The following is a 23,292-nucleotide window of genomic DNA, read 5'->3' as shown; positions in this document are numbered from 1 at the left end:
TTTTTTGGTAGGTAATTTTTTTTTTATTTTACCTACTGTAGAACTTCAAAAACATGATGACAAGCGTTCGTGTGAATATCTGCCATTGGCCAGTAAAAAATAAATAAAAAAAAACTTCAATATCAATGTCAAATGTCAGTTGTCACGACTGACGGCACACTAAGTCGTAAGTGACAGTACAATATGATAATACTTTGACATAAAGCTTGGCTTGATGAATCGTGTATGTAATGGTAAAAGTGTATTTAATTAAATAAAAAAGCAGGGCTTTTACAAACTGTGGTGGTATTACAAATAAGATAGCTTTTTAAATTATTTGAAAAACTTAAATTATCGGCTTCCTACAAAGTTCCTATATATTATTGTATGGAAACACGTACAACTATTAGTATCAAGTGACCTCGTCGGCTTGAAGGTCTATCGTGCACTTGTTTAGGTATGTCGGTTTGGTCAGCCAGTACTGTCGGCAATAATTATCACTGCGGGCATCCTCCCAGTCGATATAGTCATTCTAACAATTGGTGTCCAAATTTTACCAAGGTATGCTACTAAAATATCCTAAATTCAAACTAATTTGCTAACGTTGGCCAATATATTTAACGTTGTGTATGTACACAATTAATCATTTTAATTAAGAGTACTGCAACTGTTCACATTTAATCAGTATAATTAATGCATTTCATGATAATCATTTTACATATAAAAAAGACTCCAGTTATACTTCAAAATATTACTTTAATTTTTAAGAATCATAGGAATTCATTTAAATTAATATATTTGTAATGTTTTTATTTATTTTTATAGAGAAGTGACAGGTATTTTTAAAAGGGTTGGTAAAATTGATTTGCAGTGAACATTGAAGAATAATTCCACTTTAAAGTAATGTGAGTTTTTTTTAAATACTATCATAGCAGTGGGGAGTCATTCAGGTTCATAGACGGCCTTGATGCTTTATTATTATTAATGGTGACAAATTAAGTGTATTTTAATATTATATGTGCATTTTACTTAGCATAGGCAGTGTTCATTTGCTTTGTAGTACTTGCTATAGCTAAACCATTTTTATTTACACAAGAGATTTCACTGAGAGGAAGTGTTCATATTTATAATGTCACATGACACTAGCCAGTCTTTTTAAGTTACAACTGTTCTAATGAAAATTCTGTTTTCCTCCGTAAGATTCTGCATATAAACTTTCATTATTATGCTTTGATGTAACTAACTGCTGTTCTATTTTTAAAATGATTATTAAATAAAAATATTCTACTTTGGATCAAATGTAACTGTGGTAGTTTTTATTTTCTTTTGGATAAGAAAAAGAATAACTGAGGTGAAATATTCATTGAAAGTAATTAGAAAAACCTTTCATGATTTGTAAGTTTCGACAAAAATCTTTTTGCAATCTTTTCTGAGACAACAATTGAATTTTTTAAATTAATTATTGCCATATAAATTTTAAGAAATTATAGCATAGTTACAATAAGTATATGAAAATACTCTTATGCTATATTGACTACTTATGTAACACTTATTTTTAAATTAAAACTCTTAATTTAACCAATTTTATTGATACCGTTTACACTATATTTCAAATTAAATTACTGCCTAATTAAAGTAACACTGGGAATTAAATATTTATTTTTACACAAATTATATTAAACTAGGAATCTTATTTTTGTTTCATGCATTCATTTCTCAATCCTTCTTATTGCTTAAGTTTTAAACATAATTTTTCTAAAATTGTACTAATTTGTATTTCCTTATAGCAAATAGCCATACTTATTTGTGTCATTCCTTTGTTATGAATAACACATCATTGTGATATTTAAGGTGTCTGTTTTGTGGTTTCATCTTTAACTTGTTATTTGTATTCTTCTCAGTCATAGAATTAATTTAGGATAAATTTATCATAGTTATTGTTATCTCATGTTGTTTGTCATGTAATGTTGAGAATAATTGGTTATTTTGTGATTTGTCATGCAAAACATATCATTTAGAATGAGGTGCGTTATTTTGTGATTAAATGAAATGCAATACCAATATTTTCATACATAAGCAAGCATATATTCTTATTAGCAGCACAAGTGCGTGATGTCGAACGAACCAGCCATACAGTCAGATGATGCCCTTCACACACCAGCTTATTTATCATGGAGGAAATTGCAGTTGAGTCGCGCAAAACTGAAAGCATCTAGTAAAACGTCAGCACTATTATCTGGATTTGCAATGGTATGTGTTTATTTTTTTAAATAATGTTCCATTAAAATATGTTAAATAATTATTTGAAAAAAAAGTTTAATGCACAGAACAAGTGAATGAAAATGGTGTCATAATATTCTGCAATCAATTTATTAACACTGAGTAACATGCAGATTATTATAGAAGTATCGATATTATTTTCATTTCCGTTTTTTTTATAAATAATATTAAAAATATGTACTACACTTCCTTGGTACACCTGAGCATAGAACTAAGTGTCTCAAATTCAATTACCAGTTGATACTAATAAAAAATATTGTTGTCCAGTAGACCAAAAGTATAATTATACCCATCAAGGGGATAACGACATTCATAACTATATTAAGTACCCCTAGTAATAAATTGCATGTACTTTTACAGGTTGCCATGGTAGAAGTACAATTGAACACACCAACAAATGTTCCACCTGGTATGTTGGTAGCATTCACAGTATGTACCACATTGCTGGTTGCTGTGCATATGCTGGCACTCATGATTAGCACCTGCATCCTACCAAATATCGAAGCCATCGGGAACCTTCACAGTATATCACTTGTACATGAGTCTCCACATGAAAGGCTGCATTGGTATATAGAAATAGCCTGGGCGTTTTCGACCCTCCTTGGCCTTATCTTATTCCTAGTAGAAATAGCGATACTATGCTGGGTTAAATTCTATGATCTTAGTCCACCAGCTGCCTGGTCAGCTTGCGTTCTCTTGATACCCGTAATGATTATATTTTTAGCGTTTGCAATACATTTTTATATGTCACTGGCGACACATAAGTATGAGGTTGTCACTTCAGGCATAAAAGAGCTGGAATTTCTTAAAGAACAAATAGAGTTGGGCGACCATGACTCGCGTATGAATAATATGTCGCTGTTAGATCAGGCTCGAGTTGTCTGAGTCTGGTTATGTGTTTTAGTGGGATTGTTAGTTTTATTTTAATATGGCAATTTTGATAATGTATTGAATTTTGAATTTTTATATTGTTATTATAGATGCAGTATGCAAAAACCTTAGGTACTTAAGTGCTAATGTATTGCTGCACAATATTGAAACCCAATTAACTTGGTTTGTCTAGATTTCCATTTTTTACCTTTTTACTTCTTCCTTTTTTCGACTTTGACTGAATCTCTACTTATTTGTATGTAAATTGGTGTATGGAAGATTTATTTCAAGTATATATAATATTACAGTTTAATTTTTAATTAGGTTTCCGCTCGCGGCTCGTCCGCTTGGACTACAAAATTACATACTTCGTATTCGGTAAAAAGTGGCAGTATGAATTTTTTTAAGAACTCCAGATGCGTATGGATCGTCAACTATTTATTTTAGCAAAAAACCTATTTAGAAACCTAAATTTCATTTCTAAAGACCCCTCTAGTTATACCTCGTTCGATTTTATATTCGCAAATTTATGTTTAATCACTCGGTTAGGTTAGGTTAACATATGGATAGCCACCCCTAAAAATTATGTTGTTGTATGAAAGTGAGCCTATAAGTTAAACCTAGCCCCTGCCCAGTGATGTTAACGTAATTGACGCACATACAATCAAGAAAATATAAAAAATACAAACCATTGTTTTGGGGTGTATAAAAAATAGATTTTGCGTAGCAATCACTTCCTCTAAAATAATGTTTAATATGAAGAAATGATTTACTGTTTTATTATAAATTATGTATTGATAATATATTGACTTAAATATTTTATATAGTATTAGATTCTCAAAAATAATACGAATAATTAATTGACTGATACTAATCAGTTAAGAAAATCTAGAAAACTCTATTTTATTAAAATTTTGTATATAAACGTACATTTCATTAGTGCACGTTTTGAAATGAACTTGAAATTTTACCATCATTCATTGATAATGAAACTTCCAAATTAGATTTATTTTTTGTGTATTTAGTTTTAATTATTTTTTTATTATCAATTATTAGAATTATATTGGGCATTAGTAAAATGTAATATTATTTGAAAATAAATATTCTACAAATCAAATAGGTAATGCTGCAAGTATAATAAAGTGATTTTTTTATGACTAGACAGTAGACCTTATTATACGATCAATTATAAAATTCGAAATACAAAGGTGTAAGTGCAATACGGAATATCAATATAGTTCATACATAGTACTTATCGCTAATACCCTCGTGGATTTCAGTTTACGTAATATTTGATAATTTGATTTTAGATCATCCAGTGAATTTTACATTAAAATGGAATCAGACCTTTTTAATGTGTCTCGGAAAAGAGGAAAGACAGTTAATGAAATTTGTCTTGACCTCTGGTAAGAAATAATAACGAAAGTTGAAGTTGAAATAGTTTCTTCACCCTAATTGCAGTACTTAATTTTTATATTTAAATGTATATAAAATATTTTTTTAAGCGATTAGCACACTGCCATGCACCATTCTGTGTAGAGCGTGAATACACTCGTAAGACTTTAACGTTGCTTGTTGTGTTGTTGCTTTGTAACGAATACCTACACACACACACACAGGCTACACTGCATGGTGCGTGGCAGTGTGTTAATCATTTTAATATTTATAAATGTTGAAAAACAATTTCAATATGGCCAGAAATGACAAATCTGATCAAACTGCTTCAAAGTAATCTCAAATAATTTACGAAAAAAGTTCAAGTTCAAGTTCTGTCTATTCCTATCCTACCACACGAGCAGATAAACTAGCTAAACTAGGTACTTGAAGTAAGAGCATAGTGAATTTTTCGGGTGGTCTATTTAATTAAACTGATTAAAATAATAATTATTCTCCTGGCTTGGTCCAAGATGTTCAAATTTACTAGTATCTTGGCCCAAGCCTGTTGTATAATTACCATATAACTTCACTTCAGATAAGTTCATTTTATTGTACAATTATGGTTCAAAAGGAATACTTAAGTAATGTAATTATTGAAATATGCTGTGATAGACAAATGACAGTAAATCCCTGTCAGTTTAATATAAGATTTTATTAAAATTTACATTGTATTAAGAATTTGTATGATTGATAAAACTAATGATCTGGTAAAAGTTCCGAAGTAAATTACATTTGATCAATACAATATTTCAGTGGTTTTTTTATTACTCCTACCCTTTGTTGTAACCAAAACTGGCTTTCTTCCAGGATTCTTCTCGAATCTTGCAAAGAATTCTGTAAACAGGTACACAGGTAAGTAATAAGCATGAATTTATTTAACACAAAGTGATCATTAATAAATGCTTTTGAATCGAAGCTACGAAACTCGACAAGCGCTTAAAATGACAATAAATTTTCAGTTTTTTTTTTTTTGTAGCGCCACAACGCCCATTCACTGCTATCAGACATATCATACTAGTCGAGGGTCTGTATGATGATAATGCAGTCTTTTTGACGATTTTTCGTATCACTTACAAACTCTTAATATAAATTTCACATTAAAACTTACATATGGTAATGGATATTCAGTAGGGAAATCGCAAAATTGTCGTATTTCAATGTCCGACATCTTAGACATAACACAAATGTCCTGTTGCCAACATCCTTCTTGTAGTTGGCCTGAATGCAGGTGATAGAATCTACCAATACCATTCTTTGTATCATTTTCCCAATTACCTTCGTAACGATTGCCATTTTCTATAAAATAACTTTTAATTCGTAAATATAAAACAATAGGTAATAGTATTCTTAGTTCTGATTAATCTAATACCTTGTACAAACATTCCGAGACCCTCCCTTTTATTGATATTCCAATAGCCTACGTAAAATGTACCATTAGTATACCACAATTTGCCGTAGCCATGTCTAAAACCTTTTTTCCAGAAACCAAAATAAATGTCTCCGTTCTCATAGTATCGCCAACCAGTGCCCTCTGGTTTACCTCTCACCCACTCTCCTCTGTATTCGAGTTTGTAAGTTCCGTTTGGAAGTTTATTACTTAGAGCTCCGAAACCATGCCTATGAATATTAAGATCTTTAGTCATTTAGTCCATAGTCGCACTTCGAAATCATATCTGTCTTACCGGTAGCCTTTATACCAGTCGCCTTCATACAGTTTTCCGGTACAGGTTACAAATACTCCCTTTCCTGTTATATTAAAAATTTAGTAAAATTTCTGAAGCGCGAATATACTTCAGAAAACCTACTGCGCTTTAAAAAATAGCTGTCATTGAATAATCCAAATAAAACAAAAAATCGAAACATGATTTTATATCAACTAGACTACTCATATAAGGGCATATAAGGGCATATTGAACGATAAAAATGTTATTTAATAAGAAATAGTAGTGTTTTAAATAAGTATAATGTAATCTATAGCTACCAATCATAAAACTGAAGAGATTGTTTGACTGCGTTAATCACAAACACTATTAGACCGATATCAAAAATTCTTTCTCCCATGGATGTGTACATAATACTTATGTGCTGAAGACTAGATATATACCTAGTACCACGAGCCAAACTATTTACAATGTCTAGTTAAATATTCTACAATCTAACCTTCTTTTAAATCTTTTTTCCAATCGCCGATATACTTATCAAATCGAGATGTAAAAATTGCGTGATGCTGTCCATTTTTAACAGCTTTCTTCTCAGCCGCTATTAACAATGGTGTAAAATTTCGAGGTTTATGATAAAATGGCATTTTTAAAACATGTCAGTTTTATTAAATAACAAAATAAACATAGCCATTGTTGATCATATAGACAGTTTCGTTTTTTAATATTCTATTAGATTAATAGACCTACGGCTACGACTTATTGAGTGTTGTCATTTTTATGAAAACTTTTTAACTTTAAATACTATGATTAAATCCAAATTGAGCGGAATGTGTTAATTAAAAGCTTTAAAAGAACTATCACAATATATTTTTTTCACTAAAATATTTTAAATGAAACTCCACTTCTTAATCTAAACATTTATTAAATCTATATACAATAATTTAGGCTGTTCCATGGGCTTTCTTTAGACCCCTACTAAGGTCGACCATTTGTTGATAGTACTCTTTAAAGCCTTGTAAAGCTAATGCCTGTTGACTCTTCATAGAAGATGAATCTTTGATATATTTATCAACAATATCTGTGCATTTGGTATCTAGTTTAATATCCTCTTCAGTAAGTATTTCTGGCTTGGTTAGCTGAACAGGTTTTGGTATGATCTGAAAAAAAAAAATTATAATTATGAGAATAGACACGACGAATACTAATATTAATTAACTAAGTACTCGTCCTGGCTCCATCTGGTTTACCCCTTTATTCTTCACAATATTAGTATAGATAGTAATCTATACTTATTGTTTATTTGATTTATAGGTAATATTTAGGAATGACGTAACTACAGGGTGGGGAATTTCAACTGCCAATATTTATATGTTTCATTTTATATGTGGGAGTTGAACTTGCTTTGGCACGAATTGGGCCAGCTCATAGGGGAAAGTACCACAAAAGTCTTTAAATAATTATGTAACAAATTTTGATGGTTTTATTTAAATTATAGTAAGATTCAAGAGGAAGGTTTATATGCATAATAACATCCATTAAACTACTGTCGAATTTATTTTATTTTCGAACATTTACTTGACGAAATCTATACCTACAGTTGAATTAACAAAAACTTGCCTCAGACACCAGAGCATTGCTGTCCTCTCCATTTGAAACGTCAGCGTGGATAGCATGCCGCAACGAAATCAGCAACACTGCTTCGCGAATTGCAGCACCCTGTACCAGTTCCAGCATTAAATTGTCCATACTGTGATGCCAGGTGAGGTAGAAGGCTAGTGGACCGAAATGGCGTGTTGACCTGTAAATGATAAATAATAGTAATTTAATCAAGAAACGGGAGTAGTTCTTACTTTCCACTTATTAAGTACTTTGTTCGAGACAGTTTATATAAATCCTTTTTGACAAAGTTGAAAATAAATACAACTTAATTATACTTCATTCAGACAAAAATAATAGATAGATAGATATTTTAATTTATTATATATTCTCTAACACATGCTAGAGAATTAAAAATATCAAAATCGAGCGTACTTGATAGCGTCGTTATTTTTTTACAAAAAATAAAAAAAAGAATAACAATTTTCCATCACTAAAATTATAAACATTATAGGACTTTTTTCTTGCTATCATCAAATACAGTAGGTTTCCGAGACGCTTGAGTAAATAAATATTGAGCATCTTGTGCTCCCCTACTAATAAACTACTTTGACATTTATAACAGGTGGAGAGAGAAAATACCTAAGTAAATCAAACTTGCTATTCATATCCACATGCTGGTAGGTGATGCTGGTTATCTCTTGATATTTTCGTTCATCTGGTTCATATTGCACGCATGCTCGGTCCAATATGTATTCATATTTCTCTCGCTCCAACAAACTGTCAAACTTATCTTGTTCGGAAAATACCTTCGGCTCTCGTAATTTGCGGCCTGGTATTGGAAAATATATCTGCAAAAACATTTACTTTTGTGAGTTTTAACTAGTACATGCTTTGAACTTTTTGCTTTAATTTGTAGTAAAAGGTTTAACTTTTCTTTTTTTAAACAAATTGCTATAAAGAAGTTAATGACTTTAATTTAATGAAAAATAATGCATTAAATTGCATACAAAAAATTACGAATTCACAAGTTTTCAGCAGTCAATCTCCCTGATGAAATTATCATCAAAATATGATCCAGTGATTATAACTGTACAGTAACATATAGACTATGAAGAAACCTCTTCTGGGTGTGTGGTGGGTGTTATATAAAGTCATATAAAGAAAGCAGTTATAAGAACCTGATTCAGTCTCTTCTTGGTGTCTTGATCACAAGATTCCAGTGTTCCATCTGGTTTCCTGAAATGAACAGACCCATTTCTTATGAAGTGAAAAGGTTATGTACAAAATACAGAATGGCCTTACATTTAACAATTTTAGTTACAAGTTACCATTTAAGAAAGAAATTGTAATTGTGATTGTGTTACCACATAAACAAAAATTCTACTGAGAATAATTAGTTCAACCATGATCTATGCAAAAATACAAGAATTCAATGATTATAAACATGTCAGACTACAAGGGGATTATTAGCCAGGGGACACTACTGGGGCTCCACTGTATTGTTGTTTAAGGAGACACTGACGGAAATTAATATTATGATTCTAATTATTTGCTTTGCATTGATTTGAGATTACAAAAATAAATATGTTCGTACATGATCATTAACACTATTTTTGTCTATGTTAGAAATTTAAAATAAAATAAAGTAAATCTTACTGAATTGCACATACAAACCTTTGTATAATAATTCTATGTTCATTATCAATACCAAAAGTAATATCTGTGAACATATATGTGCTGTTATCATATCCAACTATAGCTGGGTCCTTTGAAAGAACATCTTCAACTGGTTCAAGAATCTACAACAACGAGATATATATACAACACTACAGACAACTGTATACAAACTTGTCTGTTAACAAAAGAACATTGCATCTTTGAAAATATTTTCACCTTTACAACAGGAGGCATCTGTAATAATCGATCTGCACTTTTATTAGCTATCTGTCTCTCAACATTTAATTCTTCGTCAGTTAGAAACTTATATATAGGCGTACGCAGAACAGGACCAGAACCATTAGTTCTTTTGCGGAATACTTTCGCGAAATCAGGTCTTGTTAATCTTTTTAAGAGAATTTGAACACCTGATGAAAAAAACTTCGGCGCTGGGTTATCTTTATCTGGAAATTAAAACATTATTAAGTAGTAAATAAAATATTAAAAAATTGAGACTAAATTAATAAAAATATATTCGATAAGAAATTACCATAGACAGATGGCACAATACTTAATTTTCTACATGAAACTATACAAGCCTGCGTCTCATTATATTTAACAAATATGTGTTTTGTATTAGATCTTACGAATTTTAATAAAGACATGATTATTATTTAATCTGAAAACATAACCTAAGCGAAATTTGAAAGATGAAGATGGGTGATTGACAGCTTTATAATATATTAAGTACACTTTAGTCCACAGAGTAAATAATATTAGAAAAGAAATGTAAAGTTACCAATATCGTTCAATTGAAATACTTTTTGGTTTGGCTTTTGGGATTCAAATTGGGTTTTCTAAATTAATTAAGGGAAGAAGACTGTCCTACTGTTGATAATTAAATTAAAGTTGAAAGTTAAAAATTAAAGATAATAAACTCACATGACTGTATGTGGTAGTCGAGCACGCTTCGGCACGAATTGGGCCAGCTCGCACCGGGGAAGTACCACATCCCCACAGAAGACCGGCGAGAAGTAGCATTCTGCTGTGTTTCGTTCGGTGAGTGGGGGAGCCGATTTGTAGAGATCTGCCATGGGCCTTATGTATTCCCACCACCTCCATTGCCGACTGTGACATAAAAAAAAACATTGGGCGGTAATCCTTCTAGTACTGCCCGTTCATTTTTGATTTATTTTACAATAATAATTATTGTTAAATTATTCCTTAAAAATATTGACTATTTATAAAGGTCAAGCATAAGAACTTTAATCAAGTTTTGCGTATCAAAAAGCGATGTCACCTTCTGAAATGCCTTTTTAATTAGGCTTCTAAATGGCTCTGAGGACCTGACCTAAAATTAAGGATGCTAACTCACTGAATGCGATTACAATTTCCTAAATTCAGTGACGACTAAATTTATGGTAGTGTAGTAGACCCGAAGGAAAAAAACCGCATACGTCTATCAATGTCACATTTTGAAATTGTCAATGTCGTACTGTCGTCCTAAATAATAATATTGGAAACTTATTTTTGATCTATCCATATTAATATAGAAATTTAATTATTTTTTAAAGTAAAAGCCGAAATTATTTATGTCGAGAATTATTGGCGATGGCAAAAAGAAAAATTGGAGTCAACAATATAATTTACGAATTGGATAATGAAGATCTCACTGCCAGTAGCGACGACGAGGGTAAAGAATGTAAGATTATATGTACTGAGCATAATAAAGTCATTGAAGATGCTAAAAACTCCTTAAACGAAAGCGATTCTGTAATCGAAATCAGTGATATTGATTTGTCTCGTGATACTGACCACAATAGCTCAATTAATGAGGTCTCAAATAATGGAGGGAAAACGGACGCGGACAGTTTTAAAAAGGATATAAAGAACAAAAACTTCACCAATGAATGTGAAAGTAAACTCAATGGTTGCTTAAAAGATGGACACAGTGCTGAAATGTGTAAGACAATCATATTTAATGAAGATATTGACATTGATTCCCCTGCATCTGTTTCTAACAGTGACTTAGGTGTTGTTGGTTGTGAGAACAGAATACCATTAGTAAGTGTGCGATTTAGAGACAAAATCATGGCGAAAATTTATAAGAAGAAATTGAAGGATTTTATGCTGAAAATGATTAAGTTACATGACGCTGAAACATTTTCTGATGACAATGACACTGATGTAGAGTTAGATATTTGGCCAGAGGACTTCAGTGAAGAGGAGGTTGAGAAACCATCTTTACCACCAGCCTCCGACGATAATTTGTTTTTTGTTGACACAGACCCTCAAAGTATGAATATTGACATACCAATGTATGAGCAGGTGAGGATTCCTCTGCATCTGTATAAATTTGACTCTGATATTAAAAACAGTCATGGGCCTTCTTTAAAATGAGTCTCCTTTTGTTGATGTTACATATAAAGATTACAAATGAGTGATTATAAAACTTCTACCTAGAGTACTATCTAAAATTTTAAATTAGCCAATGAACTCAGATTCTTTGCAGTTAAGCCACTTATGATTGTACACAAGGAGTTGATTTTTTTTTACTATTTGGCTTTTATATAAATTCATGATACATTATTCTTGATTTTTAAGGCATCACTACCAATTTCAAATGCTACTGATACAGAGAAAAGTTCGCCACAAATTTTGAGAAGGGGACCAACTTGCTTCAATTGTGAAGGAGCACATCCACTCAGAGAATGCACATTGCCAAGAAACAATGCAAAAATAGCAGAAAACAGAAGAAATATTGGTGTGAAACTCGGGTAATCCAATGTTGATTATTAAATTCATATCAAATCAATTTCTTACACAGTTTTACATTGTACTTTTGTGTGATGAAATATTATGAGGCTTGTAACAGACCTCATAGATGTGTATACACAATATTCTGTTCTTCACAAGAAAGACAATTGGTGTGCCTTCAAAAACCGGTTCTTTATTTAGTCCTAATTTACAAATATATTCAATTTCATTCATATGGTAATTTTGTGTTATTAATAAAGAGTATGAAATCTCGTAGCTTTATGTAGCATCATATTATATTTTATGTTGTACTTTAAATACAAATTTACATAAGACGTATGCATATGTACACTCGATATTGGCTTTACGATTCCCGTTTTCGCGTTAAGAGTGCTTTGTTGGGAGCGAATCATAGGCCATTATTTAAGAACATAACTGTACTTAGGAAAATGTGAACAATGGTTTCTAACTCTTGTGTGCCAATATTTCTCTAAGTGACTTGGTTATACAATTTGTAATTGCACTATAACAAGTAATGAAATTTTGATTCTCTTTTCAGGCGATATCATGTAGAAGATGAGCAGAAATATGGACACTTGATTCCTGGTAGGATATCTGGACAGTTACGGAATGCACTTGGCTTGAAACGAAATGAGATTCCAATGCATATCTATAAAATGAGATTGCTTGGATACCCTCCAGGTTGGTTGGAAGAGGCGCGGATTTCACATTCCGGAATAACTATGTTTGATTCTGCTGTGAGTTATTTTTGTTGATTCCAGTGTTATTTATATTTTATAAAAATTGAACATATTTTTTTAAATTTAAACTATATACTCTAAATATTTTATCATTAAGATAATTGCAAATTATACATGTTCTATAAACTGCAAAAATATAATTAAAATAATTATTTAAAGGCAAGTTCAAACACAAAGATGTGGGTTGAATCTCTCCCCACAGTAACATTCTGTTGCTTATGTTGTAATTAAAAAAAATCTTTTCAATGGAATTTCTCTATACATTTTGAACTCTTGAGTGTGAGAGTCGAGCACATTTCGACATGTTTTGGGCAAGTTGCCTTTTCTGACTATCACAAAAGGAAGTTTAATGGGTCAAAAATACATTTTAAGTGCAAAAACCTTTTTAGGGGCGCGCTATTCAAGATCCCGATGAAGAGGAAGGTGAGGTGTGTGAGCCTGGATGTAAGGACAAGTTTGATATTAAGAAAATTCTAGACTTTCCAGGATTTAATGTGCCAGCTAGCTCTAGATACAAAGAGGTAATTTACCCTAATATAATAATGGAATAGTGTAGTAGTCTGTTTTACCTTATTTCACATTACTACAGAGTGAGTATATGTTTTTATTGTCTGAAAAATAATTATGGTACTGACAAAAATTAGATATATATTATTTTCAGTAATTTTTTATTCAACAAAATTCATACTTGCTCCAAAAATACTTTTTTTGTAGGAAGGTCATCTGTATGGTTTTCCTCCAATGTCAGATCTGGACAGCAAAATGGTGATGCTACAAATGTTAGCACCAAATGCCATGAAGGCATACAAAAGGAAAAAACTTACATTCTTCCCTTCATCAACTAATAACTCCATACAGGAGGGGCAGGCTGAGATGGAGTTGGATAGCGGAGATGGTAAGTTATATTTATGTTCTGTTCTAATCTTTTTTTCCTAATTAAGTTATCACTTGGAACAGTTTGGTTTAACTGGATTGCTAAACATCCTACAGTTTTGATTTTTTTTTTAAATATCCATTTATAAAAAGTCCAAGGCGTCAATTGTTGTAAATAAAAGAATGAATAAAAAAAAATAATATTTAAACACATTTAGTCCAAATATAGAAGACTTCCTTTAAAAATTTAATACAATATTTAAATAAATGTACTTACAGAAAGCCCAGCATTCCCCTCAGTACCTCCCCTTCCAGACGACGAACCCCCTCCTCTTCCTCCACCTCCCGCTTCCCCTCCCCCAGAATCCCCTAAACCTTTAGCCATTTCAAATATTCAGAATGAGGACAAAGAAACTGAATTGGACAAATCACAGAGTGATATTGAAATAATTCAAGTGACAGATATTCCTGTACCGGAAGACGATTTGATCACAATAGATGATGATGATGTGAGTTTTTTTATTTATGTTATGTGTAGTAGTTATAACGAAAGAATTAGGGAAAAAATTATTATTACAATATATGCATTAATTTAGACATTTATGTTCAGGAAAATTTACATTAAGATTTTTCAAATTAAATAAGTCCATTAAACCTTAATTCTTCTTTCACATTTCATAAGTTCTTAACATTTAGTGTATATCAGCATTACGGTTGTACTGCCTTGTAAAGCTAATTTTATAATTTGACATATTTCAGGAGGTGTCAATCCTAAGTAGTGGACGAAACAGTCCAACGATAGATGACCTAGAGGCTAAAAAGCGGCAACTGTTAGACGCTATCAAATTCTCTGAAATTGCCACAGACTCGGACACAGATGTAAAAGAAGTTGACATATCCGGTGATATGTCTGATATTAAATTTGTTGGAAATGTTAAAAATACGATTGAAGCTAGTAATAAAGAAACTCAGAATGTTAATAAAGAAATAAAACAAAGCGAGACACTTCTTGAAGTTGAAAAGAAATCTGTTAATGAGTCAGCACTTGAGAAAAGTGATGTTAATGAGTCAGAAGTTGAAATGAGTGATGCTAATCAGTCTGATGTTAAAAAGAAACCTGACAATGAGTCAGAAGTTGAAAAGGAACCAGTCATAGAATCAGAAGTTGAAACCAAACCGATAATAGCGTCAGAAATTGAAAAGAAACTTATCAATCAGTCGGAAGTTGCAAACAAACCAGTTAATGAGTCGGAAGTCGAAAAGAAAACTGCTAATGAGTCAGAAGTCATTAAAACTCCCGATACGAAAACTGGTATTGTTAAGAATACTGAATATGGTACACCTGTTATGAATATCGTATCGCCATACATGAAACTGCCAAGTGACGATAAATTTGCTAAAGACATTTGTGACGTCATTCAGTTCGAAAACCTTCCGAACTCGGTGGGTAAGTACAAGAAAATAAGTAGCCTTCTAAAGAAAGTTAAGAGTGAAGTGGACAGAATACAGGATTCATGATTAGAGACTACCACCTCGCCGTGAGAGGTGGTTTGTCAAAATTCTGTTGTAAACTGACATTTATTTTTGTACTAGCAGAGATATTTTTAGATGTTCCGTCGAATGTGACTGTATGAGTGTGACGTTAGAGATGAGATTTATAGGTAGCTGTAGGTATCATAATTATGAAAAAACTACGCATAGCGAGCGATCATGTTTTTCGAAAATTCTGAATTCGAAATAGCAATTTCAGCAGTCTTTTATTCTAAGTATGAATGAAATATACAAAATTAAAAAAATACGCTATTTTCCTCCAGGGAATCTTTTTTAAAGTACACCAGATTTTGACTATGTAAATATAAATTTATATTTTAATAAAATATGTCGTTTTCTTTTAAAAAACATATTAAATATTATGTATAGCAGAAAGGCTAGAAATAAATTAAAACAACAAAGTTAATTAACTTTTTTATTTCTCTGCATAATTAATACAATCTCAAATAATAATTGCGAAATCAATAGTGTATAATGTCATAATAATAAATGATATCGAACTAAACCCAATCCCGTGTGACGTGACTAAAATCTAATGGAATATCACAAGTCTGAAAATACCTTCAAACTGTTTTGCATTGGTAATTACAGTAAAAGTGCAAATCAAGCAAAAAAAAAAGTGCACAAAAAGTAAAAATTAAATGGAGTTGTGACCAAAGCGATCAGATCTAAGTAGTAACAATGTCTTTGTGATGTTTTCATCATTGTGATTGTAAATTGGTCGAACTTTAACAGCCAATGCGTTAAAAATTTGTCATTTGACCAAACTCTCAATAAATTATAGCACCAATTACAAGTTATTTATGTGACTTCAAAGCATTATGTATGATATATAAAACAATATGGAATGATAATAATTAAAATATTTTCAAATTCAATAAAGGCAAGATGTTATCCTCAGTAATTAGTACTAGTCGAGTTATTTTCGTAACACTTATATTAACTTATACTTAATACAATATCATTATTGTTTATAAGTCGAACTCTAAGCGGTCGCTATAATATATTTATATCATAATACATAATATTCGAATTTTGTTGGCTTGACGAACCTGTGTTGTCATTTGATATTAAATTCGGGGCGGTGTTGGTGGCGCTCCATCGCGGTCCTGAAAACATGTTTCTTTTTATAATGTATACATTTAATAACAAAAACTTTAAATATTCAAAATTATAATTTATAAAATAAATTCTGGAATGTATGATAACTTCAATATTCAATTAAAAATTCATTATGATTTTTAAAATTAAACCTGGAATGTGTGATGATCAATAAAAACAAATGGATGGAAGGATTATATCATATCGGAAGGTAAAAGGAAAATCGGAATACATAAATACAAATCGATTAACGAGGTCACGTAATGAAATAAGTTCAAGGTGAGAGCCATCTGCCATATAAAACAAAACAAAAGAATAATTATTATTTGTTATTCAACTTCCCTTGTTTCAATGTCGAATTACGTAAAAAGTAGTGTTATATATTTTTTAAATTATAATTCATTATAACGGTACCGCACTGAAATCGATTGTAAAAGTGCCATTATGCAAATGAATTGCTAACAGAAAGCGTGCGTGCTTGGATGTTCTGATGTCGGCAAGGCGATCACGTAAAAAATGCAATAAACACTTCCTGTTTATTTAAATCGCGACTCGAGTCAATTATTTTTGTAGTATTCACAGATATGTTGACATATTAACATAACACATTTTCAATTATTCTACGGTACAAGTAAATAAAAAAATATTCCAGTAGTCTTTACGACAGGTTTATGATGCCTTAGATATTTTAAATTGGAAAAGATAGATTTCTTATTAGTGAGATTACAGTAATGATTGAAACATTTACATTTATGCAATTTTTATTTGTATAAATTTTATAATCTCAAATTAAAATAAAAAAAAATAATAATAATAATTAATAACCCGACCCCAATTGTGTTCTCGACCACCTAGAATTTTAATTTCACATAATATAAAAAATACTATTTTATTTAACTAGTTTGGACGGGCTTTGAAGTATTGTATGTTGCGATATTCTGTTACGTGCAATACTGCACATATAGGTCTTTCTATGTACGAGTATACTTTCTTTATTATATTACTAGCTGTTGTAATAGTCTGTCACTCAGTAGAGATGCAGCTTTCTAATGGTGTAAGAATTTTTGAAAATTTTTGCGTGAACACGTTACAAACATACAAAAATAGAAAAGTTTCTTTTTTATAGTATTAGTGCAGATATTTAGTATTATTTAAAGAAAAAAATAATAATTACTCTTTTTTTTTCATTTGAATAAAAAATACAAATAGTAATGTCTAATGATATATCATTGCTGAAAACTGAGAGATTTTATGAAGTACATATAATTTTATGTGTAAATTATGTGAATAACAATTGGTTATCATAGTATACTAAATAGCAACAAAATGCATTTAACATGTTTTAAATAGTCATACCAAACCACTTAAAATGATTTAGTGATAACAAATACACATAATATTATCAGCTTTTTATTAAACCACAGGTATAAATATTACCATACATTTATAAAACATAACACATAACAAGTTTGTAATGTTCTAGGCAATTGGTAATGTTATTATTTAGTATGAATCATAAGTGATAACATTAGTGTTATAGGTACATAATATGTTGTATCATTACATAACTGGTTTCTCAGTCCAGCTCTGGATTTTAGTATTGAGATATTCTGTCTGATCATAATGGACAATATAAATTTAAAATTTTACATGAGAGTGGTTCAATGTCTGCATAGGTAAAGGAGATTTGTATATTAGCTGCGTCCTACAGTTTCACCCGTGTAAATGAATTTTCTTTATAATAAATATTGGTAATAAAAGTAGTTTAAAGTAAGTACACCTTATCACATTGGCTATAGTACACCTTATCACATTGGCTATCTGCCAGTGAACATCCCATTAAAATTGACCCAAGTTATTCCAATAGATTAACCACAGCAAATAGGCAGACAGATAGACAAATAAAATATTGTAAAATGTGTTCATTTATTGCTTAAAAACGACATTAATATGTATTTATAGCTGTTTTTTAATATGTTATACAAGCAGACACTTCAATTTAATTTATTGGTATATATTAAAGTATTGAAACATAAGGGCATAAAAATCAATTGTCAATTGTATTATTCACTTAACAAATAATAATCATACTGTAGAGCAATATTTTTTTTTTTAATTTAAACAATTGCTAAGTGATAAAAACCATACATGTACACACAACACTCAGTTTATTACTCACATGAGAGCTGGACGACGGCTTCGCTGCGTCCTGTATCTGGTTGCGTCTCGGGCGTATCATGTACATCGCGAGCGCCAGAGCCATCATCAGGAACATGACAAGGAAGCTGTTGCTTGCCGACTCGGGCTGCGGCAAACCTGGCAGTTGCTCCAAGCATTCCCCATCCGTACAGTACGACTGGCCCTGCCGTAGCTACGGATTTGACATAATTATAGCTGTTTTATTTCTCAATATTTTTCTTTGGCAGAGTAAGCAAAGAATCAGGTAGGTACCCTGGTGCTAAGTGGTAACCTAACTATAAACACTAATAACAATGGTGTTGTCACAGCTGTTTTGTTTTCTAGCTCTTAAGTTACTTACTTAACATAGTTACTTAATAAAAAAAATAACTATGAAGTCTTGAAGAATATAGTGATAATATAAATATTATGACTGAGCAATAATCAGACTAAAATACTATTTTGTATTTAATGTAAATGTGTGCCAAGTTGGGGAAGGTCACTAGTTTGTTTTAAAATTGATAGTGTCATATTTATTTTTAAATACACTTTCTACAGAACAGAACATATTTATATTAATAGGTTGCCTTAGCAAAATAATTGTTATATATATGTGAACAGGCAATAATGCAATAAAGATCACAAATACAATTGAAATTTGAAACCATCAATCATAAAGGCATAGCTGATTTATAAATGCAGTTTGATTTTTAACTATATATATTGCTAAAAGCCTAGTTATTAGTTACACAACAGAAATATACATATTCTTTTCAATGGAATATTAGAAAAAAAAATCTTACATAACATTACAATTAATATAATATCAGCTAGTACACCAAAGTACTTAATCATAGTGTAAAACAGCACATATTGATAAGGATGTGATGTGATATTAGCTACAACTAAATGGGTGAAATAAATTTAAGATAAAATATTAGTCAGGTACCATAATACACTGTTTAATTTTAAAATGTAAGTTTCACACTAAGATGCATAGAGAAATTAATATCAAAAAAAAAAAATGTGCAAATATAACATGTGCTAATACTTTACGTTTATACATCTGACTACATTTTTTCTAATATGACATTCAATTTCACAAAGCTGATTAATGATGCAAGGTCAGGAGATAACTCGTCTTACCAGAGAGATGAGACGTCGCATTGCCAACTCATGGTTCCACAGGCACTCACAGGGATCCAATTCATCGCCCATTTCTAATCAAAACACACCGTTTTAGAATTATAATTTGTAAACTCCCACCTAAGTAAGTCACAGTTTAGATTTAAGATTATCGTAATAATTGCTTTTTCGATATTCCAATAAGAACAAAGGAAAAGAATTGCATCAAACAAAAAAGTTTAGACCAGTTCTTGTATTATGATACCCCTGTTTGTTTTTATTTACAAATACAAAAAACATATTGCAGGGGTCATCTGTCACAGGAAACGAAATCAAATTTAAGCTTATAATTTAACAAAATTACCTGTAAATGTAAATACGCAGTTTTAAATACGTTTAACTTTAAAAAGTTATTTTTATACTAAAACACGACTGCCTGAACAAAGATAAATTAAACGCAAAAATGTTTGCTACGACTACACCTTTGACGACATTTTGACACTGTTTGCTTGGATTCTTGGGATTGGTCACTATCAAAAATATTGAATTAGATTGACACCAATCAACAAACAGAGTGCACGCGCTTTAGAGTATATGCCATGAAAGAAGACCACTGCAAAGGTATGAACATCAAGGATTTAATTTGACAGGTCAGCTTGATCTATGCAGTGAAATTTCTTTGTTTTGGCTATACTGTAGAAACGATACGAGAGGTAACTCGCCAACCACTATGACCTGAATCTTATAGAAAAAATATGGGTTATGATGAAACGAACGTACTATTGAAATAGTTAAATAAATGTTTTTAAACAATTTCCGCACCACTACCACGCACACAAATTTAACTATGGGTGCTTTATAATTAATAGAAAACCTATATACTTAATATAGATATGTAAAAATTGTTCTCTATCTCTTCGATACTCTTGCGTAGAATATATCAACTCCATACTTAACGCAAATTAAGGTTTATGTCATTTGACCCATTTTATATCCATTTCTTCCGACTTTTGCATTTGAATTAAATTATATGTAGTATCAAAATAATTTAGGACTTGTTTCGTGGCAACGATTCTGATATGAGTGTTGCCATTAGATAGTAAACATTTAGTGACATGTGCCGTTACTATCAACGAACTCGAAATATAAATGTATAATGCAATCTAGACGGGTATGTTGACTAACATACTTTCCTGCATGAAACAATAACATAACATCACAATATAAAGAGACAATATACAGTAGTGCAACGACGTAGTAACAACCGAAAACGTCTAAACAATGTCGCGGTTGTAATAACTTAGTAATATATTCAATTATATAGTAGCTAATGATGAAATGCATATCCTTGTATGATTTGCTTACGTCACAAAGAATATGCACCATTTTATAACGTACTTAAATTCTTCTTTTACTCATATGCATAAAATTATAACATTAAAACATGAGCTTGGTAGTCCATAAAGACTGTCCCGAACTGCTAACAATACTGCGTATGTAGCTCGGGCTCGATCCTCCCGCGTTCTGCACCTTGCCCCACGCACGATTGTCCTATCTCAACATCTTCATTGGACGGCTATGACCAACATTTGTCTGATAATATTATATTTTATATTGATAATATGTGAATATTAAACTTTTTTATGTCTAAAGTAATGCATGACGAATTAAAAGTACCTATCGTTGATCAATCTGGGAACTTAATAATGTTGTGCTTGGAAACTTTAATTTATTTAAAACCTCAAGAATTGCGGAGCTTAATGCATTTTGTTTTAGTTGCTACAAATTACGACCTAAATGTTAAGAGTAATGCAGCACTTTTGTTTGGAATAAAAAATTCTAAGGCTAGTAAAAAATCAGACTAGATTTCCAACCGCGATTTCATGCTAACGCCTGACACTCCAATATTTTTACTCGCATCAAATATTGTGTTTTTCTTTTACATAAAGTAAACCATTTCTGTTTTAAAATTGGGTTAGCTGCACATACATACAGATGACCTACTATGAGTTAGATACCCTATAGTTAAAACCCGTTTTTCCGTTATAGTGTAATATTTTTGTAGTCTTTATGACTTTTGTTTTAAATAGTTTTAATTACGAAAATTTTAAATTAATATATACCTCACAATAAAAAGAATTGGAGTTTCTTTTCGTAATAGTATAATAACCGCTTTTTTCTAATCCCTGAAACGGCTGAACCGATTTTTTTCCAGTATCTGATATAATAGGAATATCTTGAAAGAAGGAAACATTTATTCGACTCAATGAAGTTTCAATGAAGTTTTATTTACTTTACACGAAAACAAAAAGAAAAACAATTAAAAACACCGAAAACAGTTATTGTAAATTCAAAGAAAATTAATAAATAAATGGGGCCAAACAAGGGAGCTTCTCAGTATACGCTGCAACCAAGTTATATTGTTCAGCGGCCCCTTTGTAGCGATTATGTAATGAATCTGTAATTTATCTGCTACTTTTTATTTTAAAACTCCGACTGGAGCTTTGAGATTTAAAGGAAAATCTCATTTACGCTGGACACAGCCCTTTAAGCAATAAATAAATTGGAAAGAAATATTGTATTTGGTACAAAAAATATGGACGTTAGGTTTTTGCCTAGGTAACTAAAAGGAAAATCATTAAATGAAATATTGGATAACTCAACCCAAAACTTTAGACTTCGGACTAATAATCTACAAAACGTGTATTAAAATCAGTCATAAAAATTTAAGTTAAGTAGCTCTGATGTTTACTTACCTTTCTCACTTGGTACCTGCGCAGGTGTCACCGGGCAAGCTCCACAAATATTCAATTATTAAAAAGTACTGTGAACCGAAAGTTATGTGCTTTAGAAAATAAGTTGTTTCGGCTCTGGGATCTTACCCTATGTGTTTCGTACGATGAGGGAGACGGAGGCCAGTTTCCTTTTCCTCATCCTTTCCTAGTCCATTCCTTTTTTTCTGTCGTCAATCTTTTCCTTACCTCCTTCCCCGCTTTAAAAAGCGCGCAGTGGATTCGGAGAGGCATTAATTACCTCTGCGAATGTTCATGGGCGGCGGTGTTCGCTTACCACTTAACACCAGCTCAGTTGCCCTCTTAAGGCATAAAAGAAGACATTATTGCTATTAAATAAATGAAAAAGCATACTTTAACATCGATCGATTTTTGCATCATAGAGGCGCTGAACGTCAATAGTTTTACTTATGAACTACGCAATACCTAACCATTTAACATTGGCTACAACATATGCCATGTAACACCAATACTGATCACACATAGTTTTGTTTCTTTAATATTTTTTGAATCTCCAGTGATTTGATTATAGGATTTTAGAAACATTTCAATAAGACATAATTTATACTATAATATTTATCTGCTGCTACCCGCGTTAATGAGATTCGTTTTTATTCCAATGTCTACGTAAGAATATGGGTGTAAAAAGTAGCCTGTAAACAAATATCTTCT

General features: G+C 31.2%; 5 protein-coding genes across 14 annotated transcripts; 2 read left to right on the top strand and 3 right to left on the bottom strand.

The window, feature by feature from the left end:
* Positions 1 to 171: 171 nt before the first annotated feature.
* Positions 172 to 5,313, top strand: LOC119835049 (calcium release-activated calcium channel protein 1). Of its 10 annotated transcripts, none has more exons than XM_038359655.1 (4): positions 173 to 540; positions 851 to 884; positions 2,077 to 2,229; positions 2,620 to 5,313. In XM_038359655.1, the coding sequence occupies exons 3-4, from the start codon at positions 2,092 to 2,094 to the stop codon at positions 3,142 to 3,144; spliced, it is 663 nt and encodes a 220-aa protein (XP_038215583.1). In that variant the 5' UTR covers positions 173 to 540; positions 851 to 884; positions 2,077 to 2,091; the 3' UTR covers positions 3,145 to 5,313. The 10 variants fall into 10 exon arrangements, with proteins under 10 accessions (XP_038215577.1, XP_038215576.1, XP_038215575.1 ...); XM_038359652.1 differs by having other exon boundaries at positions 805 to 884; positions 2,080 to 2,229; XM_038359651.1 differs by having other exon boundaries at positions 805 to 884.
* On the bottom strand, positions 5,274 to 6,871 carry LOC119835051 (MORN repeat-containing protein 3-like). Its single transcript, XM_038359657.1, has 5 exons — positions 6,727 to 6,871; positions 6,249 to 6,312; positions 5,936 to 6,183; positions 5,675 to 5,862; positions 5,274 to 5,400 (listed from the first exon to the last, which is right to left on the bottom strand). The coding sequence occupies exons 1-5, from the start codon at positions 6,869 to 6,871 to the stop codon at positions 5,293 to 5,295; spliced, it is 753 nt and encodes a 250-aa protein (XP_038215585.1). The 3' UTR covers positions 5,274 to 5,292.
* A 258-nt stretch (positions 6,872 to 7,129) lies between these two features.
* LOC119835277 (28S ribosomal protein S22, mitochondrial) lies at positions 7,130 to 10,217 on the bottom strand. Its single transcript, XM_038360003.1, has 7 exons — positions 10,033 to 10,217; positions 9,720 to 9,946; positions 9,501 to 9,625; positions 9,005 to 9,062; positions 8,466 to 8,674; positions 7,845 to 8,025; positions 7,130 to 7,384 (listed from the first exon to the last, which is right to left on the bottom strand). The coding sequence occupies exons 1-7, from the start codon at positions 10,145 to 10,147 to the stop codon at positions 7,169 to 7,171; spliced, it is 1,131 nt and encodes a 376-aa protein (XP_038215931.1). The 5' UTR covers positions 10,148 to 10,217; the 3' UTR covers positions 7,130 to 7,168.
* Positions 10,218 to 10,990: 773 nt separating this feature from the next.
* Positions 10,991 to 15,715, top strand: LOC119835202 (zinc finger CCHC domain-containing protein 8 homolog). The gene is made up of 7 exons (XM_038359901.1): positions 10,991 to 11,810; positions 12,087 to 12,259; positions 12,799 to 12,997; positions 13,390 to 13,521; positions 13,715 to 13,895; positions 14,153 to 14,382; positions 14,633 to 15,715. The coding sequence occupies exons 1-7, from the start codon at positions 11,094 to 11,096 to the stop codon at positions 15,389 to 15,391; spliced, it is 2,391 nt and encodes a 796-aa protein (XP_038215829.1). The 5' UTR covers positions 10,991 to 11,093; the 3' UTR covers positions 15,392 to 15,715.
* A 191-nt stretch (positions 15,716 to 15,906) lies between these two features.
* LOC119835052 (small integral membrane protein 14) lies at positions 15,907 to 20,362 on the bottom strand. The gene is made up of 4 exons (XM_038359659.1): positions 20,193 to 20,362; positions 19,850 to 19,923; positions 18,705 to 18,896; positions 15,907 to 16,533 (listed from the first exon to the last, which is right to left on the bottom strand). The coding sequence occupies exons 2-4, from the start codon at positions 19,919 to 19,921 to the stop codon at positions 16,495 to 16,497; spliced, it is 303 nt and encodes a 100-aa protein (XP_038215587.1). The 5' UTR covers positions 19,922 to 19,923; positions 20,193 to 20,362; the 3' UTR covers positions 15,907 to 16,494.
* Positions 20,363 to 23,292: the final 2,930 nt, after the last annotated feature.

Source organism: Zerene cesonia, chromosome 20 (assembly GCF_012273895.1).
Source record: "Zerene cesonia ecotype Mississippi chromosome 20, Zerene_cesonia_1.1, whole genome shotgun sequence".
Lineage (NCBI taxonomy): Eukaryota > Metazoa > Arthropoda > Insecta > Lepidoptera > Pieridae > Zerene > Zerene cesonia.
The sequence above is the reverse complement of the archived record's forward strand: the minus strand, read 5'-3'. Positions and strand labels throughout refer to the sequence as shown.

Coding starts and splice junctions, on each gene's coding strand:
- LOC119835049 (XM_038359647.1), top strand. CDS start 439: ATGTCGGTTTGGTCAGCCAGTACTGTCGGCAATAATTATCACTGCGGG. Junction 541..2,076: donor GGTGTCCAAATTTTACCAAG/GTATGCTACTAA, acceptor TATTCTTATTAG/CAGCACAAGTGCGTGATGTC. Junction 2,230..2,619: donor TATTATCTGGATTTGCAATG/GTATGTGTTTAT, acceptor GTACTTTTACAG/GTTGCCATGGTAGAAGTACA.
- LOC119835052 (XM_038359659.1), bottom strand. CDS start 19,921: ATGGGCGATGAATTGGATCCCTGTGAGTGCCTGTGGAACCATGAGTTG. Junction 18,897..19,849: donor TGCGACGTCTCATCTCTCTG/GTAAGACGAGTT, acceptor TCAAATCCGTAG/CTACGGCAGGGCCAGTCGTA. Junction 16,534..18,704: donor AGCCGTCGTCCAGCTCTCAT/GTGAGTAATAAA, acceptor ACATGTTTTCAG/GACCGCGATGGAGCGCCACC.
- LOC119835277 (XM_038360003.1), bottom strand. CDS start 10,147: ATGTCTTTATTAAAATTCGTAAGATCTAATACAAAACACATATTTGTT. Junction 9,947..10,032: donor TATTGTGCCATCTGTCTATG/GTAATTTCTTAT, acceptor TTTAATTTCCAG/ATAAAGATAACCCAGCGCCG. Junction 8,026..8,465: donor AGCAAGTTTGATTTACTTAG/GTATTTTCTCTC, acceptor TATCATTTACAG/GTCAACACGCCATTTCGGTC.
- LOC119835051 (XM_038359657.1), bottom strand. CDS start 6,871: ATGCCATTTTATCATAAACCTCGAAATTTTACACCATTGTTAATAGCG. Junction 5,863..5,935: donor TCTCGGAATGTTTGTACAAG/GTATTAGATTAA, acceptor GTTATTTTATAG/AAAATGGCAATCGTTACGAA. Junction 5,401..5,674: donor CTGAATATCCATTACCATAT/GTAAGTTTTAAT, acceptor ACCTGTTTACAG/AATTCTTTGCAAGATTCGAG.
- LOC119835202 (XM_038359901.1), top strand. CDS start 11,094: ATGGCAAAAAGAAAAATTGGAGTCAACAATATAATTTACGAATTGGAT. Junction 12,260..12,798: donor AATATTGGTGTGAAACTCGG/GTAATCCAATGT, acceptor TTCTCTTTTCAG/GCGATATCATGTAGAAGATG. Junction 14,383..14,632: donor TCACAATAGATGATGATGAT/GTGAGTTTTTTT, acceptor GACATATTTCAG/GAGGTGTCAATCCTAAGTAG.